Source organism: Dasypus novemcinctus, chromosome 23, assembly GCF_030445035.2.
Source record: "Dasypus novemcinctus isolate mDasNov1 chromosome 23, mDasNov1.1.hap2, whole genome shotgun sequence".
Classification (NCBI taxonomy): Eukaryota; Metazoa; Chordata; class Mammalia; order Cingulata; family Dasypodidae; genus Dasypus; species Dasypus novemcinctus.
Window position 1 is genome coordinate 37,031,116 of NC_080695.1, and position 18,146 is coordinate 37,049,261.

At 43.8% G+C, this 18,146-nt stretch overlaps 1 protein-coding gene and 1 pseudogene across 1 annotated transcript in view; both read right to left on the reverse strand.

Moving 5' to 3' along the window:
* Window positions 1-2,974: 2,974 nt before the first annotated feature.
* The window catches only part of CACNG3 (calcium voltage-gated channel auxiliary subunit gamma 3), a 91,720-nt gene continuing 76,548 nt past the window's right edge, over window positions 2,975-18,146 (reverse strand). The window contains exons 2-4 of the mRNA XM_004477072.3: window positions 15,571-15,654; window positions 10,361-10,501; window positions 2,975-5,784 (exon numbers count right to left, since the gene is read on the reverse strand). Coding sequence (XP_004477129.1) covers window positions 5,273-5,784; window positions 10,361-10,501; window positions 15,571-15,654 — 737 coding nt within the window. The 3' untranslated portion in view covers window positions 2,975-5,272. The remainder of the gene's footprint in view (window positions 5,785-10,360; window positions 10,502-15,570; window positions 15,655-18,146) is intronic.
* On the reverse strand, window positions 4,045-4,186 carry LOC111760158 (small nucleolar RNA SNORA38; annotated as a pseudogene).

The window sequence follows — 18,146 nt, forward strand, 5'->3', positions numbered from 1 at the left end:
ATGATATACTTTGACTGTACTAAATTCAAAGATTTTAAGGTTGGGGCTTTGATTCAACCACATCAGTAGGCCATAACTCAAGGTTAGTCTCTACCCCCTTGGTGGGCTGATATAAATGGACACTCACTCAAGAAGACACAGGAAGAAATTTCCATAGACACAGAAGAGGGGAGAATTTGATCATGTGGCAGAAAGGTGAAGGCTCAAACAGCAAAACCTAGGAAGAGAGAGGAACCTTATGCCAGCCTATAGCTGAGATCAGAAGAAGCTGGGCCCATGGAGCCTTAAGACTAAGGAAGGAGAGACCAAACAGAGATTGCCCACCATCTTGCTTCAACACGTGGCAGTTGACTTTGGTGAGAAAGCAGCCTTAAGTTGAACTCTTTAGGGTCTCATAATGGTAAGCTTTTAGCCCAAATAAATACCCTTTATAAAAGCCAACAGATTTTTGGCACTTTGCACTAGTACCCCTTTGGCTGACTAATATAGTGAGTGAGTGCTGGAAGAATGAATAAATGAATGAATGACAAAAAGTGAGAGATTATGTGGTCTCAGGAGTCAATAAAGACTTCGTGGAAGGCATGAGGTTTGTATTGGCTCTGGAGGATGGACAGAGTTTGGAGAGGACAAGGAGAAGCATTACAGGCAGGGATGGCCTTTATCAACAAAGACAAAATTGTGAGAGAGTTTAGCCAGGGTAAAGTGTGGACACTGGCTTGGTTAATGATGTGTGTTGATAAGATCTGGAAAGGTGGGAAAGGGCTCAGTTGGAAAAATGTGAATCTGAAAAATGTAGCAAATACTTAGAGCTAACACTTACATGGTGGTAGCTATGTTTCAGGCATTCTTCTAACGGGGATTGAATCATGTCCTCATAAAGACTTGTTCTGCATTTCTGTAAGTATGGGCTCATTTGTAAATAGGACCTTTGAAGATGCTATTATCAATTACGTGGTGGACTCATTTGTGAACAGGATCCTCAAAGATCCTATTTAGATGAGGTCAGCTTGAATCAGGATAGGCCTTAATCCATATGCGAGGAATCCTTATAAGGCAGAGGAAATTCAAACAGTCAGTGAGAGAAAGCTTCAAGAGCAGACCAAGGAAACAGGTCACCATGTGGCAGAGGTAGTCATGCAAGTCAAGGAACCCCAAGGACTGCACCAAGCCAGCACTAGAATGCTACAGACTCCAAGAGAAAGCTTGGGCTGTCAATACCTTGGTCTTGGACTTCTAACCTACAAAACCATCAGTCAATAAATTGCTGTTTAAGCCAGGAATTCATCTGTGATAGCAACTCTGAAAAACTGACATATTCCAAGTGCCTTACAAAGAACTATTTTGTGCCCAATTTACAGATGGGGAAGCTGAGGCCCAGGGTGACTGTCTTGCCTAAATCTCATGGCTGGTAAATGTGGAGCTGGGGTTTAACCCAGGTAGACAACAGTTGCAGAGTCTATGCACTTGAATGTTATGCCAAATTGCCACTCTTCTCCCAAACGTATAAAGGTAGAGGCATGACTTGGGAAAAACCAGCTATCTGGGGGTTGCACAGTGGAGAAGGATGAAGGAGAAAACAAAGGATTCTAGTCTTGGAGATTGATGTTCCCGGTCCAGAAATGAGCATGCTGGGAAAGAAGGCTGCATTTGGGGAAGAAGGAGATGGGAAATACAGGGATGGAGCTAGACACTGGGGAATCATGACCAGAAAGCTTTGTGAGTAGTTATTGCATAGGCTTTGGAGTCAGGCAGATAGGAGTTTCAGAATCTGTTTGCTATCTATTTGCAAATCTCAACATCTCTGCAGTGGGTTTAACAATAGTATCTACCATAAAGATTAAGATTAAATGAAAAAGAGTAAGTGAAGTTCATGGCACAGTGCTTGGCACACACAGGTAGGGGCCTAGAAAATACAAACACTCTTCATTTTAGGTGACAGGGATTGACTATGGTCCTAGCTGTGACCTGCAAGTGGTTATATCAATATCTTTTGTTAAAGATTTATTTTTTTTATTTATTTCTCCCCACCTGCTCATTGTTTGCATTTGCTGTGTCTGTTTGTTGTGTGCTTCTTTTTTTTTTTAGAAGGCACTGGGAACCAAACCCGGAACCTCCCCTATGGGAGGGAGGTGCCTAATCACTTGAGCTATCTCTGCTCCCTGCTTTATTAGGACTTTCATTATGTTTTCCTCCTTGTGTTTCTTGCTGCATCATCTTTTTATGTCATCTTGTTGCATCAACTTGCTGTGCCAGCCCGTCATGTCAGTTTGCTGTCTTGCATGCCTTCTTCAGGAGGCACCAGGAACTGAACCTGGGACCTCCCATGTGGTAGTTGGGAGCTCAATCACTTGAGCCACATCCACTTCCCTATATTAATATTTTTTCAAGCCAGCTGTGTCCAGCTAAGCAGTTTTCAAGCAGAGACACTCTGAAGACCCATACAGGGATGGGCTTACAGGTAGCAGATGTAGCAGCCATTCCAAGACGCAGGTGCCCATTTCATTCCTCCTGATCTCTGGCCTTCACAGAATGGCTCTATACTTGTCCTCCATGCTGGTTAAGCACCTGGTACCTTTCTTTTTCCAGCCCAGATGAGTTTCCCACACACCATGTTTTTGACAACCTCCCAGTTCCCAAGGTGGCAGGCCGCTGCTTCTGCCGCTTCACAGTATCCATCACCTATTTGCTCCAGCGCTCAGATCCTCCCCTCTCCAAAGGTGACTAAAGCAGCTTTTCCCAAAGTGTGGGATAAGATGATTTGATATGGTACACAGCTGCAGTATTATAGATCATCAAATTGCATAGTGAGAAAGTTATTCCCTTTGATCCTTCTGATTAAGTAAAAGAAAATAGCTTCTTTGGTGCTAGAATATCTTTAACACTTCTCAAACACTTCGGTAACATCTTTTTTTTTTTTTTTTTTAACAAAAAGCTGGTGGCCTCCAGTTTGGGACAGGCAACACAGAATGCAGTGTGATTGTTTTGTATTTATTTTTCCACTTACCATTTGCTTAAGGCAGATCATTCCAGTTTTCTTTTTACAGTAGGCATATAAAAGTTTCCTACTAAAATACATTTACTGAAGTAGAAAGTGAATCAATTTAAAGAAAAACATTAGGTAAATAATCATTGATTTGGTACACAGATATGAAACATTTCATTCAAATAACTGAGGTTTAGAAAATGCTGGCAAAGTGAGAAAGCCACTCACCTTAGGAAGCAGAAGGTTTGGATATGAATGCCGGCTCTTGGATATGAGTGATAGCTCATTAACTATCTAAAACACTCTCTTTGAATCTCTATTTCCTCATCTGCCAAAATGGGAAGCCCTACTTCACATGGTTGTTTTCAGGATTAAATGAGATAATTTGATGCATGTGAGTGTAATTTGCATGTAATGACTCCTAAGTGTTAAAACAAAATGAAATGAATTGTTGCTCATCTGCCCGTTGCTATAAAATTCACAGTGTAAGTGTGGGCAGTGGTAATAAATGAATCCCCTTAAGGAGAATGCCATCTAGCAAGTCAGGAAACCTCTCTTGCCTATGTATCCTTATTGACAAAAATGGAGGGTGGTATTAGTAGTATCTTCTTCATGGGCTTACTAGAAAGATTAAATGAATTAATGGGTGTGAGGCATTATAACACATTCTGCCTCAGAGCAGCATTAATAAGTGTTAACTCTTAAGACCATAACCCTGGTCACTCTCAGGTGGTTGGAGCCCTAAGTGGGAAAGCTCTTTGGAAGTGTGAAGTGCTGGGTCTGTGCCAAAAACACTCGTGAAAGAAAATGCTTGCGACATGACATCTATTTCTCAACTTCTCTAATGTCAACTATTCAAATATCCTTTCACTCCTCTCACCCAAGCCTTCAGATTGTGTGCAAAGTAGATTCCCACCAACATACGCTTGTTCCCATTTGGCTTTTATCTTCCTGCAATAATGTTTACTCTGTCAAAGAAGCCATCCAAAACTTTAAAATATATATATAGATCATTTGTAATATGCTAGTCATTTTTTATGTGATATATATTTTTTAAATGTGTGTGGGGGAAAAGGTGATCTTGAGCCTGCAGAAAACGAGCTGGCTCTAGATTTCTCCAAGTCCACATCTCTTCGCCTCCAATTCTTATGTGTCCAAGGATGTATGTGATATTTTATTTAAACCTTATCACACTATGGAGGTGAGTACTAGTATCACTTTCACTTTTTTTTTTAAAGGTATTGGGGCCCAGACATTAAACTTGGGGCCTCGTATGTGGGAAGCTGGCACTCAACCACTGAGCCACATTGGCTCCCCCAAGTTGGCTCTCTGGCTTGTTGTTTGTTTTTGTTTTTAGGAGGCACCAGAAACTGAACCCGGGACCTCCCATGTAGGCAGCAAGCACTCAACCACTTGAGCCACATTTGCTCCCATCATGTTCCATTTTATAGCTAAGAGACCAAGGCTTAATGGTTAGGTGACTTGCCTAAGGTCCTAGGGCTACTGAGTGCCAGAGCCAGAAGACTTTGGACACCAGTGCTCGCATGCTCACCACCGGCTACCCTCCAGGGGCTCTGACATTTGTGGGGAAGACTTTGCTCGTCTCAAGGGGTAAAGAGGGATCCCTCCGAGTACCTAGAGTGTAGCTGAGCGAAGTTCAGCTTCTAAGAAAGACACAAACCAGCTTGAAGGCAGGGGGGCAAGTTCATGTAGGAAACACCAGGAAGAAACAAAACACCCCCCACTCAGTTGGTTACAACAAGGCAAAACCTTTAATAACATGAGTGCTTATTACATTAGCTGCTTTGGGGCTCTGACATCTTTGATTTCTGGTCATGTTTTTCTAACATGGAAAGGTGGATGCCTCCCTCAGGGCCAGCTGGATGGTTGGTTTCCTGAGGATTTGTGTGAGTGGGCAATGGGGACACCTATGCACTCCCTGATGGGGATTTGGAAATCCCCCCAGCCACCACTCATGACTTTTAGTAAAGTCCTCTTCCAAGGAGAGAAGAATGTGGAGGTCCTTCCAGTAAAGAAGGAAGAAAGGAAAACATCTGGCACAGATACACAGAGAGGAATGACATCATGGGACTGGCTTGAAAAGTTAGGAATGGAGGGGCTGGGACTTGGAGGGTAAGGGGTAAAGTGTGGGAGAGGGCCGAGTCCATTTGGTTTCATTCTTTTTTAAAAGTAATACCATCACTAGGACCATGCCATGCAACCTCAGAGGCATCTCTGTACACTTCCCCAAGGGCTGTGCTGGCCGTGGGGCATAGGTCAGAGGTCAGTTCAGACGGGCGTGGTACGCCTGTTGGCCGGATTATTATGCAGTGAATCTTTGAACTCTTTGGGAGTGGAATTGTGGAACTGTAGAAAAGCGTGGTCCCGGTCAGAGTTGAGGAGGGTCCCCATGGTGATCTTTGAGGGGTCCCGGGAGAGGGTGAACATTGAGATGTCAGTGGAGGGGATGGTGTGGAAGCCTTTGCTGATGGGGGACAGGTCTCGGGATCTGGGTTCTGTGGAGCGAGAACTTGACCGCCTCCGGAATCTATACCTATACGGTGGAAGGCGGGCAAAAGTAGACTTCTTCAAGAGCTCCGAGTGGGATTTGGCTCGTAACTGCTGATGTTTTTCAATATAGATGTGCACAGCTACCACGCCCACAATTTCTGCAATGATGAACGAGAAGGCTCCAAAATAGAAGGACCAGCCATAAGAGTAGCTTTTTTTGGAGTCACGTTGTCCAGGGTCTCCAGCATTTGCTGATATATAAACTATGATGCCGATAATGTTGCTTAACCCTAAAAGAAGGGAAGAGAAAAATCATATCTTTCATAAGCCTCAGAGGTCATTGTTACTTTTAGTCTTAAGATATCTATAGAAAATGTGGAGGTAAAAGGGAGAGAGGAAAATGGAGTACTGATGGGAAATCCAACCGCAATGTTCTTACGTGGTCTCTCTCTTAGGAAATGAAGAATTTTGCTGCTCACTCCCAGGTAGTGCGTACTAAGCGGAAGAATACATTCTTTTCCTACAGAATAGGATTTGCTACAGAACTCAGAATGCATTTATTTTTCCCTTTAGAAGCAATTTATTCTATCAACACTAAGTCATGAGGATAATAAAATGAACAAGATATAAGTCCCTGCTCTTGAATTACTCACCATTAGTAGGAGAAACTGACATGTAAATGCAATTACAGAAAAATGCAGTAGGGGCTCTACCAGAGATATACATAAATTGTTTGGGAGCAAAGGGCAAGAAAAAGAGTAAGCCACCTCACTTTGAAGATAAGGTGACATTGAAACTGGGTGCTGAAAATTGATAGGAAATGAGAGGCTATTGGCTGTGAAGTGTGAGAAAGGGATTTGAGAATGATTTACTAGGGTGGATGGTTGGGAGATTGGTGGCCTCTAGAGCTAAAATACTCATTTTAGCAGTGGAATGACTCTTATTTGGCAGTAGAATGACCAAGTTTAGAGAAAAGGAGAGATTTGGGTATTTTGAATTGGAAGTGTTTGGTAGAGTCAAAATGAAGCTGTCCAGTGGATGTATATGGTTCTGGAGCCGCAGTTGACGAACTAATGAACCTAAGGGGAAGGTTGAGCCTTTTTATCTGTACAGATAATGCTGTAGATTAGGAATTGGGGCCATAAACTATCATCCCCAGTGGGTAAAGACTTCAAACTTAGCTTCCCCAAGTGCCAACTGAAAAATCATTGGAAATGACTGTTCAGCCCTTTGGAGTAGAATCAGTTCCCTTTGGAGTGGTGAGAAGATACAACATAACCTGACAGCACAGAGGTTATGTTCAACTCTGGCCACTTTTCTCACATTATTGCTCCAATGGAGAAATGTCCCTTTTGGTCCCTTTCCTTCAAGGGCCTCTACCAGGGCTTGGTGCTAACAATGACTCATGGAGGTTAGTGTGCTAGCCAGTATCTCCTTGCTTCCAAATATAAGCTACCTGCAGTGTGGCACTGAATAGAGGATATCCCAAGACCTATTGGTAAATATCTATTTCTAAGAGCCTTTTTAGTAGCCCCCTCTCCATTCCTTGGATGTCCCAGACTCTTCCTAAGGACTCTCAGGATCTTTACTCCTAAATGGTTAAAGCTTGGCATAGCCATGACTTTAGGACTGCTCCAGTGCTACCATTTGGATTGGCTGGTACAAATGCATTAAAGATTATAAAAATTTTGCAAGTGACCTCTGCTCATGCTCATGTTGGACTTGCCCTCAAGGACAGGCCCAGGGTCTGCCCTGTCCTTATTGGTATTACCCAGCATAAGCATTCAAGCAGGTAGATAGCAAATCCTAATTGCTGAGCTGTTTCTTAATATGGGGGTTGACACAGCCAGTCCTGTTTCAGGCTGTAGGAAACCACAGCATGAAAAACGGCTTCTTTTCCTATAGTGTCAATTTGGCTTGAAGATTAGTAGGGAAGACACATTCTTTTGTATTAAAATGAACATGGATATAATAAGAAGGAGAAAGTGAATTCACATGAATTTTTAAGTTTAAATGGGAGACTGACTTCAAAGACATTTCAGCAAGCTGAAGTCTGCTTCTAGTGATGCCTTCCTGACTCCCCCAAGAACATATTGTCTCTCTCCTCTGTCAGTGGGAAATTTTTGGTGGCAATGTCTGAGAAGTCCCAAAAGGAGATTTTGCCAGTGGGAAAAAGAAAGAAGTTCAGGGACAGGCTCAAATGTCAGACCAGTTTAAGGGAGGAAGGAAGCCAAGTCACAGTGCACAGCCAGGCACTATGCGAATTCTTTATGTGCATTATCTCAATTACTCACTGCAGCAAGCTTGCCATTTTAAAACCTCACCTCCATTTTACAGATAAGAAAACTGAGACAAAGAGAAGAGAAATCATTTCTCCTGTCTATACAGCTAAAAAATGGTAGAGGTGGGATTTGAACCTAGGACTGTCTCTTAGCCACAGGTGAATTTAGATTTCAGTAACAAGGTAGGAAGAACAAGAGGTGAGTGGGTAATCACTTTCTCCCAGCCACCAGACCATAAGCTCTCTGAGGACAGGAGCTACATTCATCTCATTCATTGCTGTCACTCCAGCTCCTAGTCCAGAGCTTGACCCATAGCAAAAGCACAGTGTACAATTGTTGAATTACTGAATGAATTGGATTGGCATGAGAATTAAATGGTAGTGTATATAATAACAGCTACTATCTATTGAGTACTTACTAAACGTGAAACACCATTCTAAGCAACTCAGTTTATCCTCATAACAGCCTCTAGAGGTGGTTCATTATTATTTCCACTTCTCAGATGAGGAAACTGAGGCACAGAAAGGGTAAGTGACTTGTCTGAAGTTACGCAGTTGGGAAATAGTAAGATTTGTACCAGGCAACCTGGCTTCAGAACCCCTGCTCTTAAGCTTTAGGCACAGTGCCTGGGACGTAGTAGGTGCTCAGTAAAGGGTTGTTTCTTGCTTGCCTGAAATCAAAGCACCTCAGTGTAGCTAAGCAAAAATAGATCCTTAGAGAGTACTTAATCTTTCAATCTTTTCGTTTATACGTGGAAAAACTGAGGCTTCCAGGGTCTCATTTTGATTAGTGAAGTGTCCCAGATTAGACCCCAACCTCCCTCAGGGCTTTCTTCTTTACCTCCGTGTGTGTGTGTCTAATCAGCCCACATTTTTTCTTGTGAGAAGAAAGTTGTTGGTGACACATTCTTCCCTAACAATCCCCTTGGGGGACAAAATAATGATCTCCTGTTTGTGGGAAACCCTCATGTCAGCACAATGCATCATCCTCTGGGTCAGGCAGAGCCCAGGAGATCTGTTTGGGGCCACCAGCGACCAGAACATGCCTCAAAGCCAAAAAATGCCTGGGTTTGCCAGTTGTTACCCTCTGCCGGTACTGAGCACAGTCAGAGGTCCCAGCTGCCTTTGGGCTAACAACACTCCCTGCGGCGAGATGGTCTTTTGCTAGAGATGGTTCTCAGAGACTCAGGGCTAGATGCAGATGAACTTCCTCACTTTACAGAAGTAGAAACAGAGTTGAGAAGGAACCTAGAAACCTGAGCAAGGTCTTAGAGGGGGCCAGGACACTGGGCCTCAGACTTCTAAACTGTAGTTTTTAGGTGCCAGGAGCCAGGGATGGAACCCAGGACCTCATATGTGGGAAGCTAGTGCTCAGTCACTGAGCTACATCGGCTTCCCTGAGTTGGTGTTTTCATTTGTTTTGCCTGTTGTTTGTTTGTTTTTTTTTTTTTCAGGAGGCACCAGGAACCAAACCCCAGACCTACCATGTGGAAGGCAGGCACTCAACCGCTTGAGCCACATCCACTCCCAAGAATGCACTTGTTATGTGCCTGACATTCAATTTTCTCACAACTACCTATGAAGTAGGAAATATTATTATATCCTATTTCACATTTGAGGAAACCAAGATTTGGGGAGTTAATAGTGTCCCCAAGACCACACAGGTGTAGACCTGGAGGCCTGGGTGAGCCCCACACTCTAACCCACCATTTTATACTTGCTGTGATGTTCCCATCCCAATAAATATTCTACCATTATTGTAAAATTTGAATGTCATCAACAAGAATCAAGAGCCCTGCCCCACCCCAGTCTTCTCTAAAGTTCTCATCCAGACCGCATTGATGGAGTGGGGAAATGTGGTAAAAAATGAAAGGAGGGGTGGAAACCTAGAGGAAAAAGAAGACAAGGAAGGCAGGGGGAGAAGGGAGAAAAAGGGAGGAGAGGGAAGGCAGAGAGCAAGAACCTCTCCCCAATGATTGCAATGATTGCCACTCACTCCCCTTGCCACCCTGTGCCTTTTTCTGGTCAAAAAGATGATGATAAAGTCTCCCCTGAGAGCAACTGGGGCTAATGGCCTTTCCTTGTTCCCAAAGATGCTTTAAAAGATGTGAGGATTTGAGCACTTGAAAAGCTATAAACAATGGTGAACTAGCAAACACATATTTCAAAGAGTAAGAGGTAGTTATTAACAAGCCCAAGAGTTCAGAAAGTTGAGCCCCTTACAAACGCACTGCATCAGTCTCTAGCTTCATGCACATACACACACACAAACACACACCATATGTGCCCCTCCATATGTGCAAGCACATACTTTCACACCCTTTTGTTAATCAGTCTTTCAGTCTTTTTCTTTCTCTCAGCTAACCCTGCCACCCCTCCCCCCCTTTCCTTCATGCCATCCTCATCTAGAGCGTCAGCGTCGTTGGTTCTAATGAAACCTCTGGACCCTTATTCTTTAATTCAAGTTGAACATGTTTTTGCTCTTTCCCTGGAGGATTCCCCAGATAGCATTGTTTTGTCCACATGGCCTTGGCTTTGGTTTGGTGCTTGCATCTGAGATGTCAGGGCTGGAGCCACATGCTCACCTGCAGAGACAAAAAAGATTCCCGCACTGAGGATGACATTGTGTCTGCTGCGGTGGAACTCGCTGGCTGCCACACAGAGCCCGCCAAAGAAGAGCAGGGTGACGCTGAGGATAGGGAAGACACTGGAAGCCCTCACAGCTCCTGCGGAGACAAGGAGAGGATTTGGCCTGTACCCCAGCCAGCCCCCAGGTCTCACCCACCTGAAGATAAACAGCACACCAGTGGGAGAACGGAGCCCACTCTGGCCACTGACATGTATGAGTCTGGTGACACAGTTTCTCAGACCCTGTGAGAAGCCTCTTCCCCTCACTTAGGGTTCAATGCTCTGCAGTTGCCTTCTTGAGAGTTTTAATTATTTATCTTTGATTTTGTATTTGGTAAGTGAAGCCCAGTGGGACGATGGAGCATGCACAGGGGGCTTGGAGCCTCGGCACATCTGGGATCCCAAGCACAATGCCACCACTCCATCTCCCCACCTGCCCGGGACAGGCCCTCAGTCGCCTGCTTCCCTGCCTCCCCACAGTGACTGCTGCCACCTCTCTCTGCTTCTGGCAGGGGCCTGGGCATGGACACAGGGTGAATCATGGTCAGGTGCCTGCCCCAGGGGTGTGTGGGCTCTGTGCTTGCCCCAGGAGTACCCCAGTACCTGAGGGAGTGTGACATTAAATGGCAAATAAAAAACACCATGAGGTCAGGGGAGAGATGGTGGAAGAAAGGAAAAATCTTCTTTACTTCTTCCCCTCCCCTCATGATTTTTGGACAAGGGTCCTGGGATTTTCATTTTGCACTGGGCCTTGCAAATTGTATAGCTGGCCCTGCATCCAGGGATTCCCATCAGACTCATCTATTCACTGAAATGCAGAGTCTTCCCCAACACACATCTAGATTTGCAGAGTATAGAGTTGGGCAAATAATATGAGCTTAATACCTATTTAGTCTCTGAACGAACAAATGGATTTCTTTACTTACTCATTGGATAAATATTTAGATGCCAGGCATTGTGCTGGGTGCTGGGGATGCAACCAGAGGAACTACCTGAAATGTTTAACAACCAGAAGGGCACAGGCACAGTATTGCAGAATGCACACTGGCCAGAGGCCTGGAGCAGGCTCCTGGAGGACCCTCGCCTTAACTCTTCAGTTGTTGAATCTTGGAGAGACCTGAAGTTCCTGGGAGTGGGGCCTCATGGTAGGAGACCTGGTATTTACCAACCAGTATAAGAATATCTGACTGTTTTTAAATCTGCTATGTCCAGGCCAGAATAGATCAGCTGAAGGGAAATTCTGTATTCAGAAGGTATACAAAAGAGCCAGGGGCCCTGTCCTCAGGGAGTCGACACTATAAAAATAACAGGCAGTAGCATTGTGCAAAAGGAAAACATGAGACCCCTTGTTTCAAAATTATGAAGAATTTCAAGGTGGCAATAGCAGACCATCAAACCAAGCATGGGGCCTGTGTGATAGGATTGCAATAAACAAGGTGAGAAGTGGCTTGGGCTTGGGTAGGTGAGAAGTGGTTGGATTCAGGATATGTTTTGAAGGCAGCATTTGCTAATGGGTTAGCTGAGGGTTGCCAAGCATGAAAGGACCTAAGAATGACTCCAATACCTGGTGCTTGAGCAACTGAATTACCTGGTAGTGCTCATACCTGAAATAGGGTCTGTGGGAGGTTATGTGCTGGAGCCAAAGGATCACCAGGTTCACTTTTGGCCAGGTTGAGATCAAAACTGGATTCAAATTACTTGATGTTCAAGGCTTGGCCCCACATTCATTGTGTGGTTTGCTGCAGAATCAGCTCTAGATGTTTCTATTTGACAGCAGTACTCAGACTCCAACTGCAATGTTCTTTCCACAAACTCATGCCTTTTTTTTCCCCAGTCTTAAGAAAACATTTCCTGACAGTTTGGGAACTGATGTAGCCAACAGGAATTAAATGAGGGGGATGATAGAGGAGAAAGGTGTATGAGTGTGTGGAGAGGAGCTGAGAGTCCACAAGTGTAGGTGCAGTGGGCTGGGACAATGAGGTGGAAAACTCACTTCCCTGAGAAACCAGAGCAAAAGTTGTTGCTTTCCTTTAAAGATGACTGTCCCAGGTGGGGGTCTGGGCAGACCAGAGGCCCAGATAATGCTTTCCTTCCACCCTGGGCTGTGGTAGTGTGCGCCTCAAACTGCCAAATGCCCAGATGGGAGGAGTGAGACTTAGGCCACTTAGCGGCCATCCTAGGGGAGTGACTGGACCAGTCTTGGCTGAGGCCTGCCAGTCCCAGGAGTACCCGGCCAGGATGGCTTCTGGCCTCCCCGCCCTGTAGGTCTCTGCTACCATGCAGGCTTTCAGGAAGCAGGGCTGGCTCTGTGGTTCCTTTAGCTCCCAGGTCACTTGGTGATCCCCAGGAAGTAGGCCGTGGGTCCTTGGTGGGTCATGGACCTGGCTATGGGCATTGGGAATTTATAATTTCTAAATATTTTCACCTCTGACCTGTGGGTTTCCACTTGACCCTTGGCCTGGGTCCTATACATTCTAGGGGTGGGTCTGCCTCCAGTGGTTCCAAGCACCATTTGGAACTTGTAAACCAACCTTTAAAGGGATAATTTGCATTGTGTAATTGACGGGAATTGTTTGAAGCGTCAATGTAGTGAGTTTAATTGATTAAAAGAGAATATCTCTCTTTTTCCATTTATTTCAAAGGATGACTTAACCTTTGAAATGTGCCAGAAGGAAATGATTTGAACGTTTGAGGCAACTGAGTTGGGTTTGTTGTAAAAGTGTAAATTTGAAACATGTGGATATGATATGTGTAAATGTGGTTGTTTCTCAGGTGGTACGGTAACCTCTCGGCAATCAATTGGTGGTGGTCAGACCCCATTCTTTACTCCACGAAGAGATGCTAGCAGGGAACGGATGTAGCTCAAGTGGTTGAGCACCTGCTTCCCCTGTACGAGGTCCTGGGTTCAACCCTTGGTACCTCCTAAAAAAAAGATGCTATCTGATTGTGTAGGCTCTGGCAACAGTTATCTGCCACAGGCAGGCCATTTTCTGCTGTTGTCCTCTCCTAAGGTAGATGGAATCCACCCTGTATACATTTCAGCCCAGAGTACTATTCAGGGCTAAATTGGGATTTCAAGGACTGGGGACAAAAAAAGCTTGTTCAAGTATTATTCCACCACTGGTTTCTGAGAAGGACTTTGTGGAGTCCAAAGCTATTTTACTGGGCATTTCTAGTCAGCAGAACCTGTGGTCTAGTAAGCCTTCTGCTACAGGTTTATTTTATTTATGTATTTATTTATTTATTGAGATACCAGTACTGGGGGTTGAACCCTGGACCTTGTAGGCGGGAGGCCGGCATCCAACCACCAAGCCACATTCTCTCCCTGCTACATTTTTTAAGCTGTAGCCCACCCCAAACAGCACTTGAGAAAAAGGAAACAGCAGAAAAATCAGTGTGCCGAATCCCAGCCCCACTTAGGCTGTGATGACAACAGGAACTAGCAGCACACACTGGTATGGGTAGGCAGGAGACCCCTGCAGGAATGTGCCCCTGGCCCTATGTGGCTGGGCCAGGAATTCCAAAATGCCCAGCAGGAAATCCCTGTGGTCGGTAAATTGCCTGCTTAACTTGAATCTGGTTCTGTGGTTATTGGTGAAGCATAGGTAGAACATGAGATGGGGGTGAGATGGGATGAAGGACCGGAGGCATCCCCGCCTCCGGGGGGAAGGAAACTATTGTTCTAGAAAAGCAATGACCTATTCAAAGAGCTTATTGTTGGTTTTGCAAGTTGAGAAATAGAAGTCAATTTTGTTTAGTCTTTAATAAGGCAAATATGGAAATGTTTCATTAAAGTAGGGAAGAAAAATCAAGAGAAACTATGGGAACTTTGGTGGCAGCTGACTGGTGATGACTTCAAATTTATTATCTTTGAGGAGGCTCGTAAAATCTGTCATACCCAAATTTTCTCAAGCTAGATTTATAAACATGCCCTTTATTTCCCATGCCAAATGTTTTTGAACTGCTGGTGTGAGGAATTTGGATACATTTTAGTGGATGGATAAGGAATGAAAAGAAAAAAGGTATGTTTCTGATAAAAGATTAATATATAGACCCACCAGCCCATCTACAGACCAGCAGGCATTGCCGCCTAAGGGTGGACCTCAAAATGATTTTAATTTTAAAAGCACTTTTCTTGAGCTATGAGTTACTAATATAACCTGAATAGGACAATTTCTATGGGTTTTTGTTTATAATAGTAGTTTTTAGAACCTTAAGTTTCCTAGTATTCAATTAGTCAGTGCCTTAAAATTTCCTTTTCAGTGAACTTGGCACACATTCTTGTTGAAGAAATAACGTTGAAATCCTAAACCAAGTTCTCTCTGTGCCAGGATAGAGATAAGGCCCATGCCTGCGTTTGGTCTTTGCTATTCACATGTAACAAATAAGGGCTGACACGAATTGCTTCATTATTATGTGTTGGGCCTGAGGCCAAGTGCAGTGTGCATTAACTTATTTATTTTTCATGACCCTGTCAAATAGCTAATATTATAATCTCTATTTGGGACCCAGAGGAAGAAAATTAAGAGAGAGGTAAAGCAACTTGCCCAAGATTCAGCTCAGCTAGTAGGGAGTCAGCTCAGGGTAAAAGCCCTGATCAACCAGATACCAGAGTTCTTTCTTGAAGCCGACACATGCAACTGTGACACTGTCAGTCCCTTGTCAAATCCAGGTTATTGATGTCAGGAAAGACCTATGGAGATACTGGCCATGCCCCAACAGGATGGAAGTTGAAGGAAAGTCAAACTAGAGGTGACCTCTGGATGGTACTTATTCTCCCAGACCTTGCCACTTAGGGCCTTGCCCATTCACACCTTGTCCATTACCACTTTGCCCATCAGCATTTCAAATCAACCCTGGGGGAAGGTGAGAACTTGTATTCAAGTTGAAGAACATTCCTCAGATTTTCTCCTAAAGAGATTGAAAATAACCTTTTGGTTTTGACTCATCTCCTTTTTTCCCCCTCTCCCATTTCTAGTCCATTGACACTAAAGAAACATAGATATTAGAACTGCTTGAATGTCTCTGCCTGGTAGCAAAGGTCACCCGAGCCCCTTTCTACTTACCCACTCGTAGCAATGGGGATTGAGGAGCACTCAGAGCAGCTGGGAGGTGGCTGGCTCTGCTTCCCTTCCCCCCAGGGAGACCCGAGAATTAGGGAACTTACGCAGCAGATACTCAGCAGTATCCTGTTCATAGTCCGCATCTTCAGGGAAATGATCAATTTTCTTGCACACTCCTCGGAAAGCCCCTGTAGAAACAAATATGGTCCTGAGTCCAGAGGAGACAGAGCCCCTAGGGCCTGGCTTGGATCGTTTCTCTCCACGGTGAAGATCTAAGACTAGTAGAGGTCAAACACACACATGGCCACGAACAAAAAAGAAAAACAAAAAAACATGGAATTTTCTGCTTCTATAGGATAGTGTTGGGATCTATGTAGAAGTATGAAGAGCAATGAAGCATAATCCATCGTTTTGAGGACCGTATTGTCTTTTACTTTCTCCAATCAGTAAAGGAAAAAGGAGAAAGGAGAAGGAATTTAAATGCACTAATTTATCTGCCCATTCTACAGATGAGGAAAACTGGGCATAAGAATTTTGCTTGAGGTTATACAGGTAAAGCCAGATTTCCAATCAAGATCTGTTGAATCTTCAGTGCAGACTCCAGGCATTCAGGAATAGCCCACTATTCCCAAAATGCTCATATCTAACAACTGGACCCTCCCCTTTCTCTCTCCTCTCTCTCAGGACCACAGCTCACCATCTTTTGTCATGTGGCTCACCCCTTCCAGTGTCACAGGATTATTGTTATGGATATATTTTAGGGGGACCGACTGTCAGCATATTGCTTCCTTTTCTTTCTTTTGCATCAGTTCGAGTTACCTGGTTATGGGTGTTTGATAATTAGTAAGTGTTTATTAAATAGCCAATTAACCAATCTTTGGGGCAGTTAATGGATTTGCCAATTTCTATAAATGACAAATAACTTCAGAACTTTTTACCACAACATAGCATAAAATTATGCACTAGCCTCCCTGTCCCTGTCTGGGGAGATGGCATGGTGGTAAGGGGCAGTGTGGTGCCATGGAAAATGGACACAGTTCAGAATCAAACAGAGCTGGGTTTGTATTTCAGAGCAGTTATTTAAGAATTAAATTAGGTCATATATGAAGTGAGATCATATTTGCAAAATTCTAGGCACATCATAATAATAGCTGAAGCTTATCCAATGTATCCAATGGGCCTGGCACAGAGCTAAAACCTTACATTCCTATCTCATTTCATCTTGTCTGCTGCATAGAGGGTAAGGTTATTAATATAACATTTGATGATGAGGCAACCAAGGGTCAGAGAGATCAAGATGTCACAGTGGGCAAGTGGTAGAATTGTTACTTGAAACCAGATTCCAAAGCCTATTTTTTAAAAATCATTTGAATGGTAGCCTTTATTATTCTTTTACTATTAATAATAAGAGCACTCTATATTTAACCCTTAAGCAGGGCTCCAAGCCAGAGATACTTCCCAAATGAATGAGATGGAGATTATAAGTGTCCCCTAGTATCAATTACCTACTCACAGGCAAAGAATGGACACAGAAGCAGAAGGGGGTCTTGAAAAGAGTACTCAAGGACATTCTTGGAAGAAAGATGAACCAATGAGTTCTTCTCTGATATTGAAAAGAGGCATCCATTTTCCTTATTCAGATTTGTATAGTTTCATCCACACATTCCTGTTTGTTTTTAAGCCTCACCCCTTGCAGTTTGCTGGCTGATGAGATAATAAATGAGTGCTACATTGAGCACTTACTGTATACCAGGTATATTCTAAGCACTTTACATGTTTCATCTTCCTTATATTTCAAAACAATCTTATGAGGTACCTGGTATTATTATCCCTAATTTACAGATGAGGAAAGAGGTTTAGCAAAGTAAATGACTTACCAAGGACCCCCCTAGCAAGTAATGCACACTCAAGCTTTGTTCTGGCTGACTTCAAAGTCAACGTTCTTAACCACAATTATGAATTGCACACTCCTCAACAAGTTCCAGAGTTGTAAGCGAAGCCCTTTGTCAGATGGCTTTATGATAATGTTGTGGTCCATCTACTGCTACTGATGGTGGCAGTGAACTGACCAGTGGTTTTTCCCTCTTCCATGGCTTTGCCATCAGTTATATCAGGGATCACAGGGAAGGGTGAGGGTGATGGTGGGGGAACCACCACACTGTTGTCTGTTTTACACATTGTACAGAAGATTTCATAGGAAGGAAAGGTTCGGCTGAAGATGAAATGTGAGCACTACTAAGACTAGTCCCAATCATTGCGGGAAAAAGGAGTGCTAGGCATGCCTGCATCTGCTGCGAAGTGGGGCTTACCCAAGGTGGCCAAAGGCAGCTTGGAAATGGGACCTAGTATCAGAAAATGCCAGTAACACCTGGAGAAACACTCACCAATTTTTAATGGTCATAAAGCAGGATAACCAGAAGACTAAAACTAGCCAGCTACCTGTTTTTGTATAGCCCATGAGCTAAGAATGGTTTCTACACATTTAAATAGTTGGGAAAAAAATCAGAAGGAGAACATTATTTTGTGACTTGTAAATATATATAAAATTCAAATTTTAGGGTCCATAAATAAAGTTTTATTGGAACACAGCAATGCTCCTTTGTCTACATATTGTCTATGGTGGCTTTTGCTACCATGGCAGAGTTCAGTAGCTGCAACAGAGACCACAAAACTGAAAATA